This window comes from Teleopsis dalmanni, chromosome 1, assembly GCF_002237135.1.
Source record: "Teleopsis dalmanni isolate 2A chromosome 1, ASM223713v2, whole genome shotgun sequence".
In the NCBI taxonomy this organism is placed as follows: domain Eukaryota; kingdom Metazoa; phylum Arthropoda; class Insecta; order Diptera; family Diopsidae; genus Teleopsis; species Teleopsis dalmanni.
This window is the reverse complement of record NC_051846.1, coordinates 8,669,022-8,684,935: the sequence shown is the minus strand read 5'-3', so window position 1 is coordinate 8,684,935 and position 15,914 is coordinate 8,669,022. Positions and strand designations below refer to the sequence as shown.

General features: G+C 33.4%; 2 protein-coding genes across 3 annotated transcripts; both read left to right on the top strand.

The window, feature by feature from the left end:
• Window positions 1-3,078: 3,078 nt before the first annotated feature.
• LOC119671670 (interferon regulatory factor 2-binding protein 1-like) lies at window positions 3,079-5,410 on the top strand (the record flags this gene model as incomplete). 2 transcript variants are annotated; one of them, XM_038082413.1, is given in 3 exon segments in its annotated part: window positions 3,079-3,363; window positions 3,482-3,888; window positions 3,957-5,410. In XM_038082413.1, coding segments are annotated over 3 exon segments (833 nt in total), but the record flags the coding sequence as incomplete, so codon positions are not given.
• A 6,325-nt stretch (window positions 5,411-11,735) lies between these two features.
• Window positions 11,736-15,914, top strand: LOC119662359 (LIM domain kinase 1-like). The gene is made up of 4 exons (XM_038071997.1): window positions 11,736-12,369; window positions 13,334-14,015; window positions 14,510-14,596; window positions 14,681-15,914. Exons 1-4 carry the CDS (start codon window positions 11,808-11,810, stop codon window positions 15,912-15,914), a joined length of 2,565 nt encoding a protein of 854 aa, XP_037927925.1. The 5' UTR covers window positions 11,736-11,807.

Genomic DNA, 15,914 nt, shown 5'->3' with positions numbered 1-15,914 from the left:
TTTTGTGAAAATATTTTTTTTTTCTTTCGTTTCTCATTTTCATTTTTGTTATTGTTTTTTGTTGTGTTGCCATGTAGCATGCTGTGTTTTTGCTTTTATTTTTATTTTTGTTTTTTGTTTTTTTTTTGTTTTTGTTTTATTAAAAACACAGTGCATGCAGCCAGCGTATGTATCTCAGAATTTATATATAACAACAGAAAAGTTTATTTATCTTCTCATTAGGCACGAAATCGAATGAAAAATGTTTTGTTGATAAAAATAATTTTCTCCATTCTCCATTCGTTGTGGAACAAAATTTTAATTTTCAAATATTCCAGCACTATAATTCCATGTATATATAGTGTATATATAGTATATATATTCATTCTATCATTGTTATGTTAGCATGTATCAGATTCTATTTTTACCGTCGTATTAATAGAGGGAATTTAGTGTTTACCTCACCCACCAACACCCCACAAAATATATTTCTCGATTTCATTTTGAGAAATTTTATTAAATTTATTAACACTTATATACATATATCTATTTATATATACGCACGTATGTTTATGGGATCTCAACAAATGTATAATAATTTAAAATTAAAATATTAATCGATTTCTTGTTATCGATAACAGATAACAGATCTTAGATCAATCACTGAATAATCATGAAGCTTATAAGGAATACATAAATTAGTCAATGAAATGGGTGGGTCCCTGTAGTATCTACCCCCAGCTATCAAAGATTAAAAGTGCCCAGTTGCGCTGACACGAAAAAAGGATCAACATACATACTTGCTAGGATTATGTAGAGTTGATCTATAGTCATTTAATTTTAAATCGAAATTATACAATTTAAATGTCTAATTAGATATTCCAAAAATTATAATTTACCATACATATGTATGTATAGACACATACATTCTTATAGCACAAGAGTGCTTATAGGCCGCGGTGTATCATTATCCCACCCTATCGCGCAAGAGTTCTAATAGATTGCGATGTAGCATTTTTCCATTTTATAACGGATAAGTTGTAATAGGTCCAGGCGTATCATTGTCTTCATCTTATAGCGCAAGAATTCTAATAGGTCGTGGTTTAGCATTGTTATATCGTATAACATAAAAATTCTTATATGTCATCCTGATAATAATCCCATCTTATAGTGCAAGAGTTTTAATAGGTCGCGGTATAGCGTTCGAATTGTAAAGCAAACGAAAGTCTAAGTCAGTGTGAGACTTCAACCAACTAAAAGTATCCCGTTGTCAGACGGTTAACTCCCTCGGGATCACCGATTTGTTATTTCGTAAAGAGACTGTCGAGAGCACGAAGTTCAAACGTTTGTTTTTATTGTTATTATGCAATGGACTACATTTTTTTTATACTGTGTATCTCCATATATCATCGTTGCAGCAGGGTTATTGCAGATAACACACTTCATCTGGGATTGTGAAACTTCATCTGATCTGTCTATGTTTATCGTTGGCTAGGAGAAGATTCAAATTCTTCAGAGCATCTTTTCTTATGACATTTTCTATAATGACATTTATCGGGGGTATGTCGTGTCAGCGTCCATCAATTTTTCAGGGACTCTTTTTCTTACCAATCAAACATACTTTTTATTCTATAAAATCAGAAACTTGGCAAAGATGATTGGATTTGTCAGATTGGTTTACTTTCACTTGAATAGAGGAGTCGTGCGTTTAGCGTTATTTGTACGGTGATCACTGATTCTGAATTTATGGGGATTTACAAAAAAACAATTAAAGTATTTGTATATAAATATATTTTTGTACTTAACAATGGCTTCATGTTATATACAAAGAAATTCTGTGATAAATACTCTGAAATTCTATTTTGAGATTTTTTCTTCAAGTTTATCTGTACTAAATTTTAGATAAAATTATTAATATATATTATATCTATTTCATAAAAAGTGCAAGATATTTCTTATTTCAGATAATATTTTAAAATTGTACATATCCTTAGCAAACTATTCCACAACTTCTTAGATATATTATGATTACAAATTCGATAACTAATAATCGATATCGTTGTTATTCTATTATGTTATCATAAAATAACATAAAATTTTATTTTGCTTGGATTTTCTATGAAATAACACTTTTAAAAAAGTTGATTTCACAGATGCTAGCATTCTGTTACATAACTTATTATTATTTTAAATTCGATAACTGATTATCGATATCAATATGTTATTTTTTCTTTACGTAGAGTGACAGCCTTATGTACTTAAACTCATTTAGGCATAAATAATGGCGCGTTATATTACCATGGTTTAGACATTCAGACTCGTAGAACCACTTAAAAAAAAGGTGGAGGTCCCAAACATCTAGTGAATGAACGATGCCTATCTGAGAAGACGCTATTCTCCAATTCAAGTAACATTATTAATATAACATAAAAATTAAAACTTGTAAAAGAAGTGATTTCCAGAAAAGATCTGGAAAAGTTTCTGTTACAAAGTGTTAGGATTTTCTGAGAAATATTTTTTAGTTTAGAATATACACACATATGCGTGCATTTACAAAAGTTCCACTTTTAGTGATACTAGTAGCGTACTAGTTAAGATTATTAAGACGATCCTAGTACTCTACTAAGGTCTGTTGGTGGTCCTTTTGTTGTACTTAACTATTATTTCTATTTAAGTATATAAAGTGGTTTGAGTTGTGTATTAGTTTAGGTTGTACAAGATGAGTTCTTGTACAGTAGTTCTTTAAGGTCTGTTGTTGGTTCTTGAGTTGTAATTACCTATTAACTCTTAATATTTTAAAAGAAATTCACTGATCAGTGCCACACACCAAAAAACGTCAAACTTGTGAAATCACAAGTTTTTTTCTTAAGTATTTATTTCTTTATCGAAACCAAATAATTTCATATAATTCTTTTAAATTCTTTTTTTTTTTCTAATTTTTATTTCCACATACTTTTATTTTAAATGAAATATTTTCTTTTTTGTACTTAATGTTTTATTTTTATTTGTGTATAATGTATGTTACGGTGCAAATAAATACTTATTGAAAATACATATATTTTTTCCATTTCTCGGGAAAAAATTTTATATGATTTATAGTTTTCTCAACGCCACATCCGGCCGTTTCGCTGGGCAATTCGACGCCTCCAGCCTTACCAACGTCACAACCACAACCTCTACCACAGTCAATAGCACCACCACCTCTACCACAATTATCAACAACAGCCTGTTCAGTTACACAATTAGCACAAAGTCCGATGGCTAATTTAATGTCAATTACAGAGACATTGCCGCCAGGTAGTCCACGCAATGGACCCAGCCCACCAGGACCTCCACCACCGCGTACAGCTTCTCGCGGTAGCCAACATTCACCGAATAGTTCGGGTGAGTTTGCATTAATTAAGCAAACTAACATACAATACAATTTTAATATTCTTTCAAAATTTATATTTTAAAATTTATTTTTAAATTTAATTTTTTTTTTTTTTTGTCATTACAGCAGGCTCATCATCCGGTCGTCGTTCTTCTGGTTCTCGTCATGTTTCTAGCACAACTGTTACCAGTTCGGAAGTGCAATCAAATCAGCCAAATGCTCCACAAGTTGGCCCTGGTGGCTCAGTTAATGTAAGCAGTGGTGGGGGTGCAGGACCATTGCCACCCGGTGCTAACGGCGGACCAGATGCCGGTACTGGACCCAGCGGTAGCAATGGCACAGGACAGTCAGCTCCTGGCATGAATTCAACAGCAACAGCTCCAGGCGCTGCTGCACCTACTTCAGCACAAAATGCCACATTGAAGTGCACATTATGTCAGGAACGTTTAGAGGATACACACTTTGTGCAGTGCCCCTCGGTTAATCATCATAAATTCTGCTTTCCCTGCAGTCGGGAGAGTATTAAGAGACAAAATGTAAGTTTTAAATTCTTAACACGATGTATGGATTATGTTTAATTATGGATCTTATCTTTATACTACAGGGTCTCGGTAATGAGGTGTATTGCCCAAGTGGTGATCGTTGTCCCTTAGCAAATTCCACCATACCATGGGCATTTATGCAAGGTGAAATCACAACAATATTGGGTGAAGAGGTTAAGGTGAAAAAAGAACGTGAGTCTTAATGTCCATTTTATTGTAAGAAGCTACGACGAGCTTTGGAGAAGTTTTAAACAGTTTCAATACAACAACAAAGCGATAACAATACTACTTTAACAACGAGCATTTTCAATATGAAATGTTTGCAGTTTTAACTAACATATCCCAGGAGTCTGCCAACATATGGCAACTCGAACATTTTATTCAGCTAAAACTGTAATGTTGCCAGATTTTCATAGATTATTATAGAGATCTACTGGTATTTGGCATACCAAATAAAAATAAAATACACACTTTTGGTGTTGGAGGATTCACAATTTTTTGTCCAGAAATGACTCCAACTAAAATAAAATTTTTTGTAAAATGCAGTCAAGTTAATGTTGCAGGACTTTTTGGACACCAGTGAACTTTTTAACGGATAAATATTTATATATATTGTACGCAGAACGGATTGACTGTACTAAGGATTTTGTAAATATGAAATATTTTATAATTTTTATAATAAAAAAAAACTATTTATAAAGCAATCAAATAAGCTTACATTTTAAGTCTTTATATATATATGTGTACCTACCTATATATATATATATTTAAATCTATGTGTATACTTACATATTACATGTGTAATTTGAGGAATATGAGTTAGTTTTAATTAATATGTGGACACATTGTTTTATTCGTAGGATGTAGTTTAAATATCTGCTGTAATTGTAGTTGGTTGTTCCTATGCAACAACAGATACACCGATAACTTTAGAAGAGTCTATAAACGATCACATAAATATACAAATGTTTATTATTCTATATATGTACATCAGTATACAAAAATCATACACATACATAATACTACATACCTAAAAACAATAACAAACAAATAAACATTTAAGAATTATTGCGAAAGATATACATACATATATGCATACATATATGAAAAATACTAAATTAGCTAAAGTAGAGTTTGTAGAATCGAAAATTCGAGATAAAGTTTTAATTTCATAAGACCACCCAATATATATACTATAATTATGAATCATTATAACTATAAGTCGATGAGATAATACAGATAAATACAGATATAGATAAAGATAAAGATAAAGATAACAGAAGCAAAGCGGTTTGTTATAATTTACATATAAGGAAAAATTAATATATTAACCGTATTGAACTATGTAAATGTTATTCAATAAATTTATGTATGTAAAATTAATAATTTAAGTAAACAAACAGAAAACAAACAAAACAAAAGAAAACAAAACAAAACAAAAATATTAAACACAAATTAATGGATTAAAATATTTATGTTTAAATGAAACACTTTTTGTGATATAGATACAAAACCAATATGAAACTAAAAAGTTTTACATTAAAAATTTTATTTAAAAATTAAAAATTAAAATAAATTATTAAAAGTAAAGTAAAGTAATAATAATAATATTGATAATATTGATAATGGAAACATTATAAGTGTTTTTAGTAAAAATTCAGTAGCAATAATATATGAGTAAATTTATATAAAATCTTTTATATTTATATTTGCATTAATTAAAAAAAAAAACTTACAATTAAATTTAAATTTATATTAAAAAAATTGTAACAAAAGCCAACAAAGCAAAAGCAGAAGCAACAGCAAAACTTTTGTAGCAGCCACAATAGCAAATTGTCCGACGTGTTGCACAAATTTGGAATTGGGTGAATCCCAAACAAAATATTTTTTTTGATTGCTTTCAGAGCAAATACTAAATAAAATTTATAAACAAAATGAAAAATGAAAACTTTTGCAACGCAGTTTGAAATGCGTTAAAACTAAACTTAACTATTAAAAATTAATTAACAAATCAAATTGTCAAAGTATTAGTAAAAAACCAATCCAATCAAATTGATTAAAACATTTAAACTAAATGTGTAAAACTAAACTAATTTATGTGTTTAATGTATTTAAAAACAAAAATAAAAATATATATGTATTTAAAGCTGAAATAAAATCAACTTGAAAAATCTTTTTTCGAAATAACTATGTACATTTATATTGAACTTGAACTCAGTGTAAATATTAATATAGAGCACTTTTCTCTGCTAAATTCATAGAAGTGACTCCATATACTTACTTACTTAGTTGACCATTACAGACGTGGGTCGTCCTTGGCCGCGTCAAGTAGCCTCCGCCAGTCAGCCCAATTAGTTGCTTTCTGACACCAGTTGGTAGTACCGAGCGCCTCCAAATCGTTGGTCACCTGGTTCTTCCATCGAAGATGCGGACGTCCTGTTTCGCGTTTTTCCTCTGCGGGTAAATACCTTTCTAACCGGAGCACTTTCTTCCATTCGCACGATATGACCAAGCCAGCGTAGCCGCTGAATTTTTATGCGCTTAACTATGTCAATGTAGCGGTATAGCTCATACAGCTCATCGTTGCATCTAATTCGATACTCGTCGTCAACGCGTAAGGGACCATAGATCTTCCGAAGAATTTTTCTCTCGAATGCTCTTAATGCCTTCTCATCACTGTTGGTAATTTTTCAATAAATATCTGATAAGAGATTTGTAGAGCGTGATTTTTGTTTGTCGAGAGAGGGCTTTATTTCTCAATTGCTTACTTAGCCCGAAGTAACATTTGTTGGCAAGAGTGATTCTTCGTTGAATCTCTAGACTGAAGAGTGACTCCATATAAGGTAATCAATTATTGTTCATAATGCCACATGAATAAGAATCACGTCTAAACATTAAGAAACAGGCCTTAGAAACACCTTTAAAAATCGGAGGATTTTTAAAGGTGTGCATAACATAGTTCCTTTTCAGCTAAATGCACAGAACTAAAGCCGTATATAATAATACCCAAATATATTATTGCTAATAACATACATAATATAATATTGCTAATGATGGATAGATAATAGAGGTGCCACTACTTATAAAAAGGTTACGTTTAAACACTAAAAAGTAGGTCTATATTGATACCTCACATGAATAGCAGAGTACCACTGCTTGCACAATAGAAATATTAATAATACCATAATAATACATATACATTTTAGCTAATAATGTCAGATTATAGATAGATGACAATACAACCGGTGTCATGATAAAAGGACATAAACATTAAGTAATAGTAAAGTTATCATATCACTGAGAGGTCTTAAGGTTAGGTTAGGTTAGATTGGAGTGACGGTCTTGTATCCGAAGTCCATTTTAACTCAAATAATATCCCGTTGTAATACCATGGATTAACGTTATTTATACGCAAACTAGAACGGTTCCTAGAAGAACCACAATGATCAGCAAACGAACACGCTGAAAAGCAAAACTTTCCTATTGAAGTGAAGTAAACCAATCTGATAAGTCTATAAACTTATCCAAGTCTATAATTTGGTAGACATGAAACAATTGCAGATAGCATAAAATCTGGCTTTAACGAGACTAATTAAGATTCCTTGGTATATTAGACCAACAGACATGCATACAGATCTAAGGATCGACTCAGTGAAAAAATATATCAAGGACAGAGCCCTTAAATTATTCACAAAAGTTGATACGTTGCCCAAACTGCCCTAACAAACCTTTGGTCCACCTCAGGACGCACAGGAAGATATGCTGATCTACGGACCATCATCAGTTAAAAAATAAATAAATGATAATAATTCTAGTATAGTTCTTAGTGTGAGGGCAGGGATAATCCCCCTAGCCGCAAAAGAGTAAAAGTACGCAATAGCACTAACTCAAATCACAACAACATCAACAATTTGGTAGAATGACAGATCTCTTAGGTTGGTAAGGAAAGTGGATTCAAAGATTATGAAATTTCTGTTAACCAATGATCAACAGCGAAACATAAGTTGGAATAAAGTTTACTTTTCATCCGCAGTCACAATGGCAACAAAAGTCATTAAAAAGTAGTAGCCAAAAAATACACAATTAAAAAAAAATCTGCCGATTTCAATTGAAGTTATATCTTTACCTAAACCTTATCTGTTCCTGGCCATACAGGAATCAATGGTAACGAATCTGGGTACAGTCTTGCGAGATCAGGATCTCCTATTCAAATCTGTGAAGCGCAGTCCAAGTTACCGGCGTGACATTACAGGTAACCGTCAGGCTAAATAGCTGGTTCATCCCTACAGTTATGGTAAGTTGAGTTGAGGTTTTTGGTGGGATATTAAACGGGTCGGTCCGAAGAGATAGGTTGTCGCTTCTGCTTAGAACCAAACGAGACTTCCAGTCACATTCTCTGTAACTATCCAGACTTGAGCTGGGCTAGGAGGAGGTCACTGGGTTTACTTCCAGTCACATTCTCTGTGACTTCCAGCCTTGATCTGGGCCAAGAGGAGGTCACTGACATAGTTTCTCTAACAGAGTAAATTGCTTCTGACTTTTCATTTTATAGACACTGAAAAACTACAAACTTGTTTTAGTTGAATTCGAAATGAAGGGAGGAAATATATATATTCTCTCTCTCCTTCTTTTTTACTTAGTTCATTGAATAGCTGAAGAGTAACTTACTAGACTAGAATACTTGTATTATTTTGTCGACGTTTGCCTGTTATGTCATAGGAGATTCAGTTATATTATACGGATGCGATGCGCACTTATAATTTATGATTAAATAGCATTAGTATGTAAACTAAATACGATGGTGGTTTAAAGTTTTACCGTGGCATTATAAAATTAAACTGAATAAATATATTAATATAAGTAGACCAAAAATCAGATTACAACATACTATGCATGAAACAAATCTTTTTATACTCGTTTTATAATAAAATGCAATAAAAATTCATCAATATTATGTATAACAGCACTTTTTTTATGTATTGGCCTTTGCCGAGAATTGCAATTATTTTATTAAAAGAAGATTAGATATAGTACAATAAGGAATAAGTAAATTATGAATCCACTGTGTTGTCTGAAAGCTGGGTATTTGCAGCCTCAGGGAAACGTTTTTGTAATTGAAGTTTTTTTTTGTAAATTATTTTAAATACATTATAAACAACATTATATGACACTATATATTGAATTATCTATAACATTAACATTATATTTCTTCAAGAAAAACCGAAGACTATAAAAGATTCCAATAAAAGTGTAGAGAGGCATTCTATTTATATGCCACCTTTGACTATGTCTATGAGATCCTGTGAACTATTAAGTACATTGGCAATTTTTAAACTATAATAATATGTTCAGACAATACTACTTAAACATTTTCAGACTTATCTCGATAAGTCTTTGTAGTTTAGCCACGATTTTAATATAGCACAATTTAAAAAATGTGCAAGAGTTCGTCACAAAATTCTACACTTCATAAGAAAATATATCGATAAAATATATCAAAATTATTTTCATTTTTGTAGTCCCCGACATTGGGCTAATACCACAGAATTAATTATGATGATCTCAATTAGCTTCTTATTTCTTTTGATCTCTTCAAAATCTTATATATATATATAATAAAAACAAAGTCTGCAGGTACTGATGGTATTTCTAACTATACCTTCCCAAAACTCTCATCTCTACTTACATCTCCATATATAGTAGTCTGTTTGGAATATCGTCCTTAACTAATGTATAGATTTATCTAATATAGTGTGTAATTGGTCTGAAACACATACACTGACTTCAATCTAGAGAATGAACGGAGTAACATTCTTGCGTATAGATTTTATTATGAGCAAAGGAGATTATTAAGATATAAAGCCAGGCCCTCTTTCGGCATGTTCCATGAAAATCTGTGTAAAAAGCGTAATTTGGCACTTTATTTGTGTTACGCTCTCAATTTGTACTTAACTTGTGTTTTACTACGAGTAGCTCGTGGAACAGACCTATTATATATCATGGCCGTGTGCGAGTTTGATATAGTAAATTATGGAGGTGTGCGAGTTAGGCTAAGTTGATGCTAAACCAAATGGGACTTTTCTTGGGATTTTTTACACTGCACACATTTAGCCATTTATCAACATGTATCGACACATCACTACATTACCGGCACAACTTAGAATTTCCCTCAATTAGAACGCAACTTAGCGTAACTCGCATACGTCCTAAATTGAAAATTCTTAGGGATTTGTTGCACTGCACTTATGTAAATATTTATTTATTTATTTATTGCAACTATTTATTATTTTTGGTTAAAAGTTTCCAAATTTATTTATTTACTAGCTGACCTGGCGAACTTCGTCTCACTTACACCTTTCTAATGATCGAGCAAGTGCAGTGTTAACTCGATCTTTTTCTTGCCTTGCTTGCCTCTGCTCACTCGTTTCTAGTGATCGAGCAAGCGCAGTGCGAACTCGATCTCTTTCTTGCCTAGTTTTTCTCTGCTCACTCGTTTCTAATGATCGAGCAAGAGCAGTGTTAACTCGATCTCTTTCTTGCCTTGCTTGCCTCTGCTCACTCGTTTCTAGTGATCGAGCAAGAGCAGTGTGAACTCGATCTTGTTCTTGCCTAGTTTTTCTCTGCTCACTCGTTTCTAATGATCGAGCAAGTGCAGTGTGAACTCGATCTCTTTTTTGCCTAGTTTTTCTCTGCTCACTCGTTTCTAATGATCGAGCAAGAGCAGTGTTAACTCGATCTCTTTCTTGCCTTGCTTGCCTCTGCTCACTCATTTCTAGTGATCGAGCAAGAGCAGTGTGAACTCGATCTTGTTCTTGCCTAGTTTTTCTCTGCTCACTTGTTTCTGTAGCTCGTTCTTCTCTTCTCCTTTTTGCTTGATTTGTAGTTCGACAAATAGCACTTCGCTTTGGTGGCATAATTGTATGTTAAATAAAATGTATTTCCCTCTGATTTTAATAAATTAAATTAAATAAATTATTCTATTTCACTTAATATATTTACTCAAAACTAAACTAAAACACACACTGTAGGAAGATAAAAACCAAACTGACTTCTCAAAATCTAACAATCTAGGATAGCTAGATTGTTTTAAATCATATTGGAAATTATATTACAGAATACACTTTTACCAAAATATTACTAAGGACGTGTGCGAGTTAGGCTAAGTTAATGCTAAACCAAATGGGAGATTTTTTGGGATTTTTTGCACTACACACATTTTGCCATTTATCAACACGTATCGACACATCAATACATTATCGACACAACTTAGAATTTCCCTCATTTAGAATGCAACTTAGCCTAACTCGCACACGACCTAATTATACATAATAATTTCCCAAATTTTCACGGTGTTTGGATGTATGGTTTTTGAATCCATCGAGTACAGACATACCCACAGACAACATTAATTTTTATATACATATATAGATTTAAGATTTATTAAACATCTTACAAAATTTTCACAATGGGTAAATTCTGATAAATACCAACATTCGTTGCCTACCAACATAGGACGTGTGCGAGTTAGGCTAAGTTGCGTTCTAAATGAGGGAAATTCTAAGTTGTGTCGATAATGTATTGATGTGTCGATACGTGTTGATAAATGGCAAAATGTGTGTAGTGCAAAAAATCCCAAAAAATCTCCCATTTGGTTTAGCATTAACTTAGCCTAACTCGCACACGTCCTTAGTAATATTTTGGTAAAAGTGTATTCTGTAATATAATTTCCAATATGATTTAAAACAATCTAGCTATCCTAGATTGTTAGATTTTGAGAAGTCAGTTTGGTTTTTATCTTCCTACAGTGTGTGTTTTAGTTTAGTTTTGAGTAAATATATTAAGTGAAATAGAATAATTTATTTAATTTAATTTATTAAAATCAGAGGGAAATACATTTTATTTAACATACAATTATGCCACCAAAGCGAAGTGCTATTTGTCGAACTACAAATCAAGCAAAAAGGAGAAGAGAAGAACGAGCTACAGAAACAAGTGAGCAGAGAAAAACTAGGCAAGAACAAGATCGAGTTCACACTGCTCTTGCTCGATCACTAGAAATGAGTGAGCAGAGGCAAGCAAGGCAAGAAAGAGATCGAGTTAACACTGCTCTTGCTCGATCATTAGAAACGAGTGAGCAGAGAAAAACTAGGCAAAAAAGAGATCGAGTTCACACTGCACTTGCTCGATCATTAGAAACGAGTGAGCAGAGAAAAACTAGGCAAGAACAAGATCGAGTTCACACTGCTCTTGCTCGATCACTAGAAACGAGTGAGCAGAGGCAAGCAAGGCAAGAAAGAGATCGAGTTAACACTGCTCTTGCTCGATCATTAGAAACGAGTGAGCAGAGAAAAACTAGGCAAGAAAGAGATCGAGTTCACACTGCGCTTGCTCGATCACTAGAAACGAGTGAGCAGAGGCAAGCAAGGCAAGAAAAAGATCGAGTTAACACTGCACTTGCTCGATCATTAGAAAGGTGTAAGTGAGACGAAGTTCGCCAGGTCAGCTAGTAAATAAATAAATTTGGAAACTTTTAACCAAAAATAATAAATAGTTGCAATAAATAAATAAATAAATATTTACATAAGTGCAGTGCAACAAATCCCTAGGAAATTTGAATTTAGGACGTGAGCGAGTTAGCCTAAGTTGCGTTCTAAATGAGGGAAATTCTAAGTTGTGTCGATAATGTAGTGATGTGTCGATACGTGCTGATAAATGGTTAAATGTGTGCAGTACAAAATATCCCAAAAAATCTCCCAAAATTTTATAATTTTCGAATAAAAAATAAATGCATGCTGGCAACGCTTTTTTGCTTTTTGCTTTTTTTCGTGTTGACGTTTTTGTTTTGCTTCGTTTTTTTTTCTTTAGATGCAGTAAGAAAACGAAAAAGGGGCATAGAGTATACAGCAAAATAATGTAGCTTCGAAATATGGATAAAAAATTAAATTATGGTACGTTAAATAAACAAAAAACGTTTAAAATGTGAACAAAGAATGATAATTTATGAAATTATTTAATAATTTGTGTGGAAAAGCGAAAATTTCGTGCGAAAAGTAACAAGTGTAAAATGCGTGGGTTGAGTGAGAAATGGAGTTTGGAAAATTTTTATTTTAGTAAGAAAGTGGTTTAATTGCACTTTGTGATTAAGAAATCGAAATGTTGCAATAAATTCAGTGGTTACATTCGTTACATTCAAGTAATGACGCGGGGGTATTGCAATTCGATGACAGAATGGCTTGTTTACTGCCGCCATTAAAAATCACGTACTCGTCGTACATAATGTATGAGAAATGAATCATCCTCTAGCGCAGCGGTCTCAGGGTCACGGTTAAGCGAGTGAAATAGATTGTAAAACATCTCACACTGTAACGTTTTCGAAAATGACACAATTTTATGAGCTGAGTTTTATCGCTGAATTATTTTTAATATTTTGCAATTGCAGATTTCATGCACATTCCCACAGTATCCAAGCCGCCAACAAACGAACAGCGTACGCGACCCCAATCCGCGCACTTGCAAGGTCAGCACACGTCATGTGCGGGTTGTTTGAATGCTCTGCACTTGAGTCGCGAGGAGTTTGTTATTGCTTTGGGACAAGAGTGGCACAGCGAGTGTTTCCGTTGCTCGGTTTGTGATGTACATTTGCACAATTGGTATTTTGAGAAGGAGGGATTGCTATTTTGTCGCGAGGATTATTATCAGCGTTTCGGTGAAGCTTGTCAACAATGCAGTGCCGTGATAACAGGGCCTGTTATGGTTGCTGGTGATCATAAATTTCATCCGGAATGTTTCTGTTGCAGTGCTTGCGCAACTTTTATTGGCGATGGTGAATCCTATGCTTTGGTCGAACGATCTAAATTGTATTGTGGAACGTGTTACAAAAAACAAACTAGCCCCACAAGTGAAACGGACGGCGGAGGTAATGCTAAACCTTTGCATTCGATACGTTTAGTGGAAATTCCGAAGGATGCCACACCGGGCTTAAGGCTATCCGTAGATAATGTTAGCGTACAGCGTCATTTCATAGATGGTAGCTCTCCAGTACATGGTTTCATTGCGCCTACCGTGCGTTTAGATGGTAGCGGTGGGGCAGGCGATATTTGTCCAGCTGTGAGAATTTCAGAGTAAGATTTCCATAAACACAAAAATAATTTCTAAAATATGCGCTTTAGTTTAACAATTGTGCAAATATATTTGTACACTGGACATAGCCGTTTAAACTTTAACTACATTTAATTTTAATAATTAGTTACTTTGTAAGAATACAAATAAAGTTTAGCACTTGCATTTTTATTTCTTATCAACTTTTATTATCTTATTAAATTTTATCGTTCAGCTGTCAAGAAAGCAAGACAAGGCATCTTATCAACTTATCAATGTATTTAAGCTCACCACAATGACACAATCTTTATTTTAAAAACAATTGTTTAAAGAATTTATTGTGGAATTTAATTTAGTCATCAATTAATAATACTAATTTCGAAGTTATTTATTGAACCTATGTCCAGAATAAATATTTTCGCAACTAACACAAATCGCAATTAATTTAGCACATTAAACAGCACACGTAGTTACCGCTGCATTACTAATTTCATTTAACTTTTCCACTTCCTTGAAGATTCATTTGTAGAATATATGGCAGAGTGGGAAAATACGTATTCTCCTTTATAACATCAGTGATCGATCAATGTTGTGGTGCATATAGGTAATGCTTTCTAAACATAATCACATTAACTCATTCATATCTGCAAACACGAAAGATATAAATAATAATGAAAATTATTTTTAGAATCGATGTAAATTTAGCAAACTTGCATATTGGCGATCGTATTTTAGAAGTGAATGGCACACCAGTCAGTGACACTTCGATCGAACATATTGATAAACTGATACGCAGTACAGAGAAAATACTACAACTAACCGTTGAGCACGATCCAGTACAAGTTTGTCGTAGCTGCAGCCAGGCCGATATACAGAAAGCCACGATTGAAGCACCGCCATTGGCAACATCAGCGTCAAGTATAGAAGTGTATGGCCGTAACGAAAACAATCTAAACACAAAAAACGATAAGGAACGACTTTTCAAACGTAAAGATGAAGGTTATATCAGTGGCACAAAGACACGACAATTGCGCAAAAATAAAAATTTAAATATGATAACACATGATGTGAATCAAATGCCGCACACCACAAATACAACAACAACAAATCTACCATTTAAAGAAAAAGAACGCTGTTCCAGTATGTCAAAATTGTTGGATGAGCAACATGCTCAACCGCAGGATATGTATGATTTATCGCGCACCAAGTCATTCCGTGTTGAACCTAAGCCACAGCGCATATTTCGTGCGTCTGACTTAGTACTAGGTGAACTACTTGGAAAAGGATTTTTTGGACAAGTCTATAAAGTAACACATCGCCTTACGAAGGAAGTCATGGTACTTAAGGAACTATATCGCGTCGATGAAGAAGCGCAGCGTAATTTTTTAAAAGAAGTCGCAGTTTTGCGTTCACTGCATCATAAGAATGTGCTTCGTTTTATTGGCGTTTTGTACAAAGACAAAAAGTTACATTTAGTTACGGAATATATACCAGGTGGTTCTTTGAAGGAGTTAATACACGATTCGGGCCTGCCATTAACATGGCCACAACGTGTTTCATTTGCAAAAGACATTGCTTGTGGCATGAGTTATTTACATTCCATGAATATAATACATCGGGATTTGAATTCGTTAAATTGTTTAGTGCGTGATGATAAAAGCGTGATTGTAGCAGACTTCGGTTTGGCAAGAATTATAACGTCACCTCTATATAGTAGTTCTACAACAAGCGGTGGTAATGGCACAAATTCGAATACTGGCACTTTTGGTCGAAGTAAAAGTCGACAAAGGCGTCAACGTTACACAGTCGTGGGTAATCCATATTGGATGGCACCTGAAATGATGAAAGGCTTAAAATACGATGAAAAAGTTGATGTCTTCTCGTTTGGAATTGTGCTTTGTGAGGTACGTATTAAGGAATGA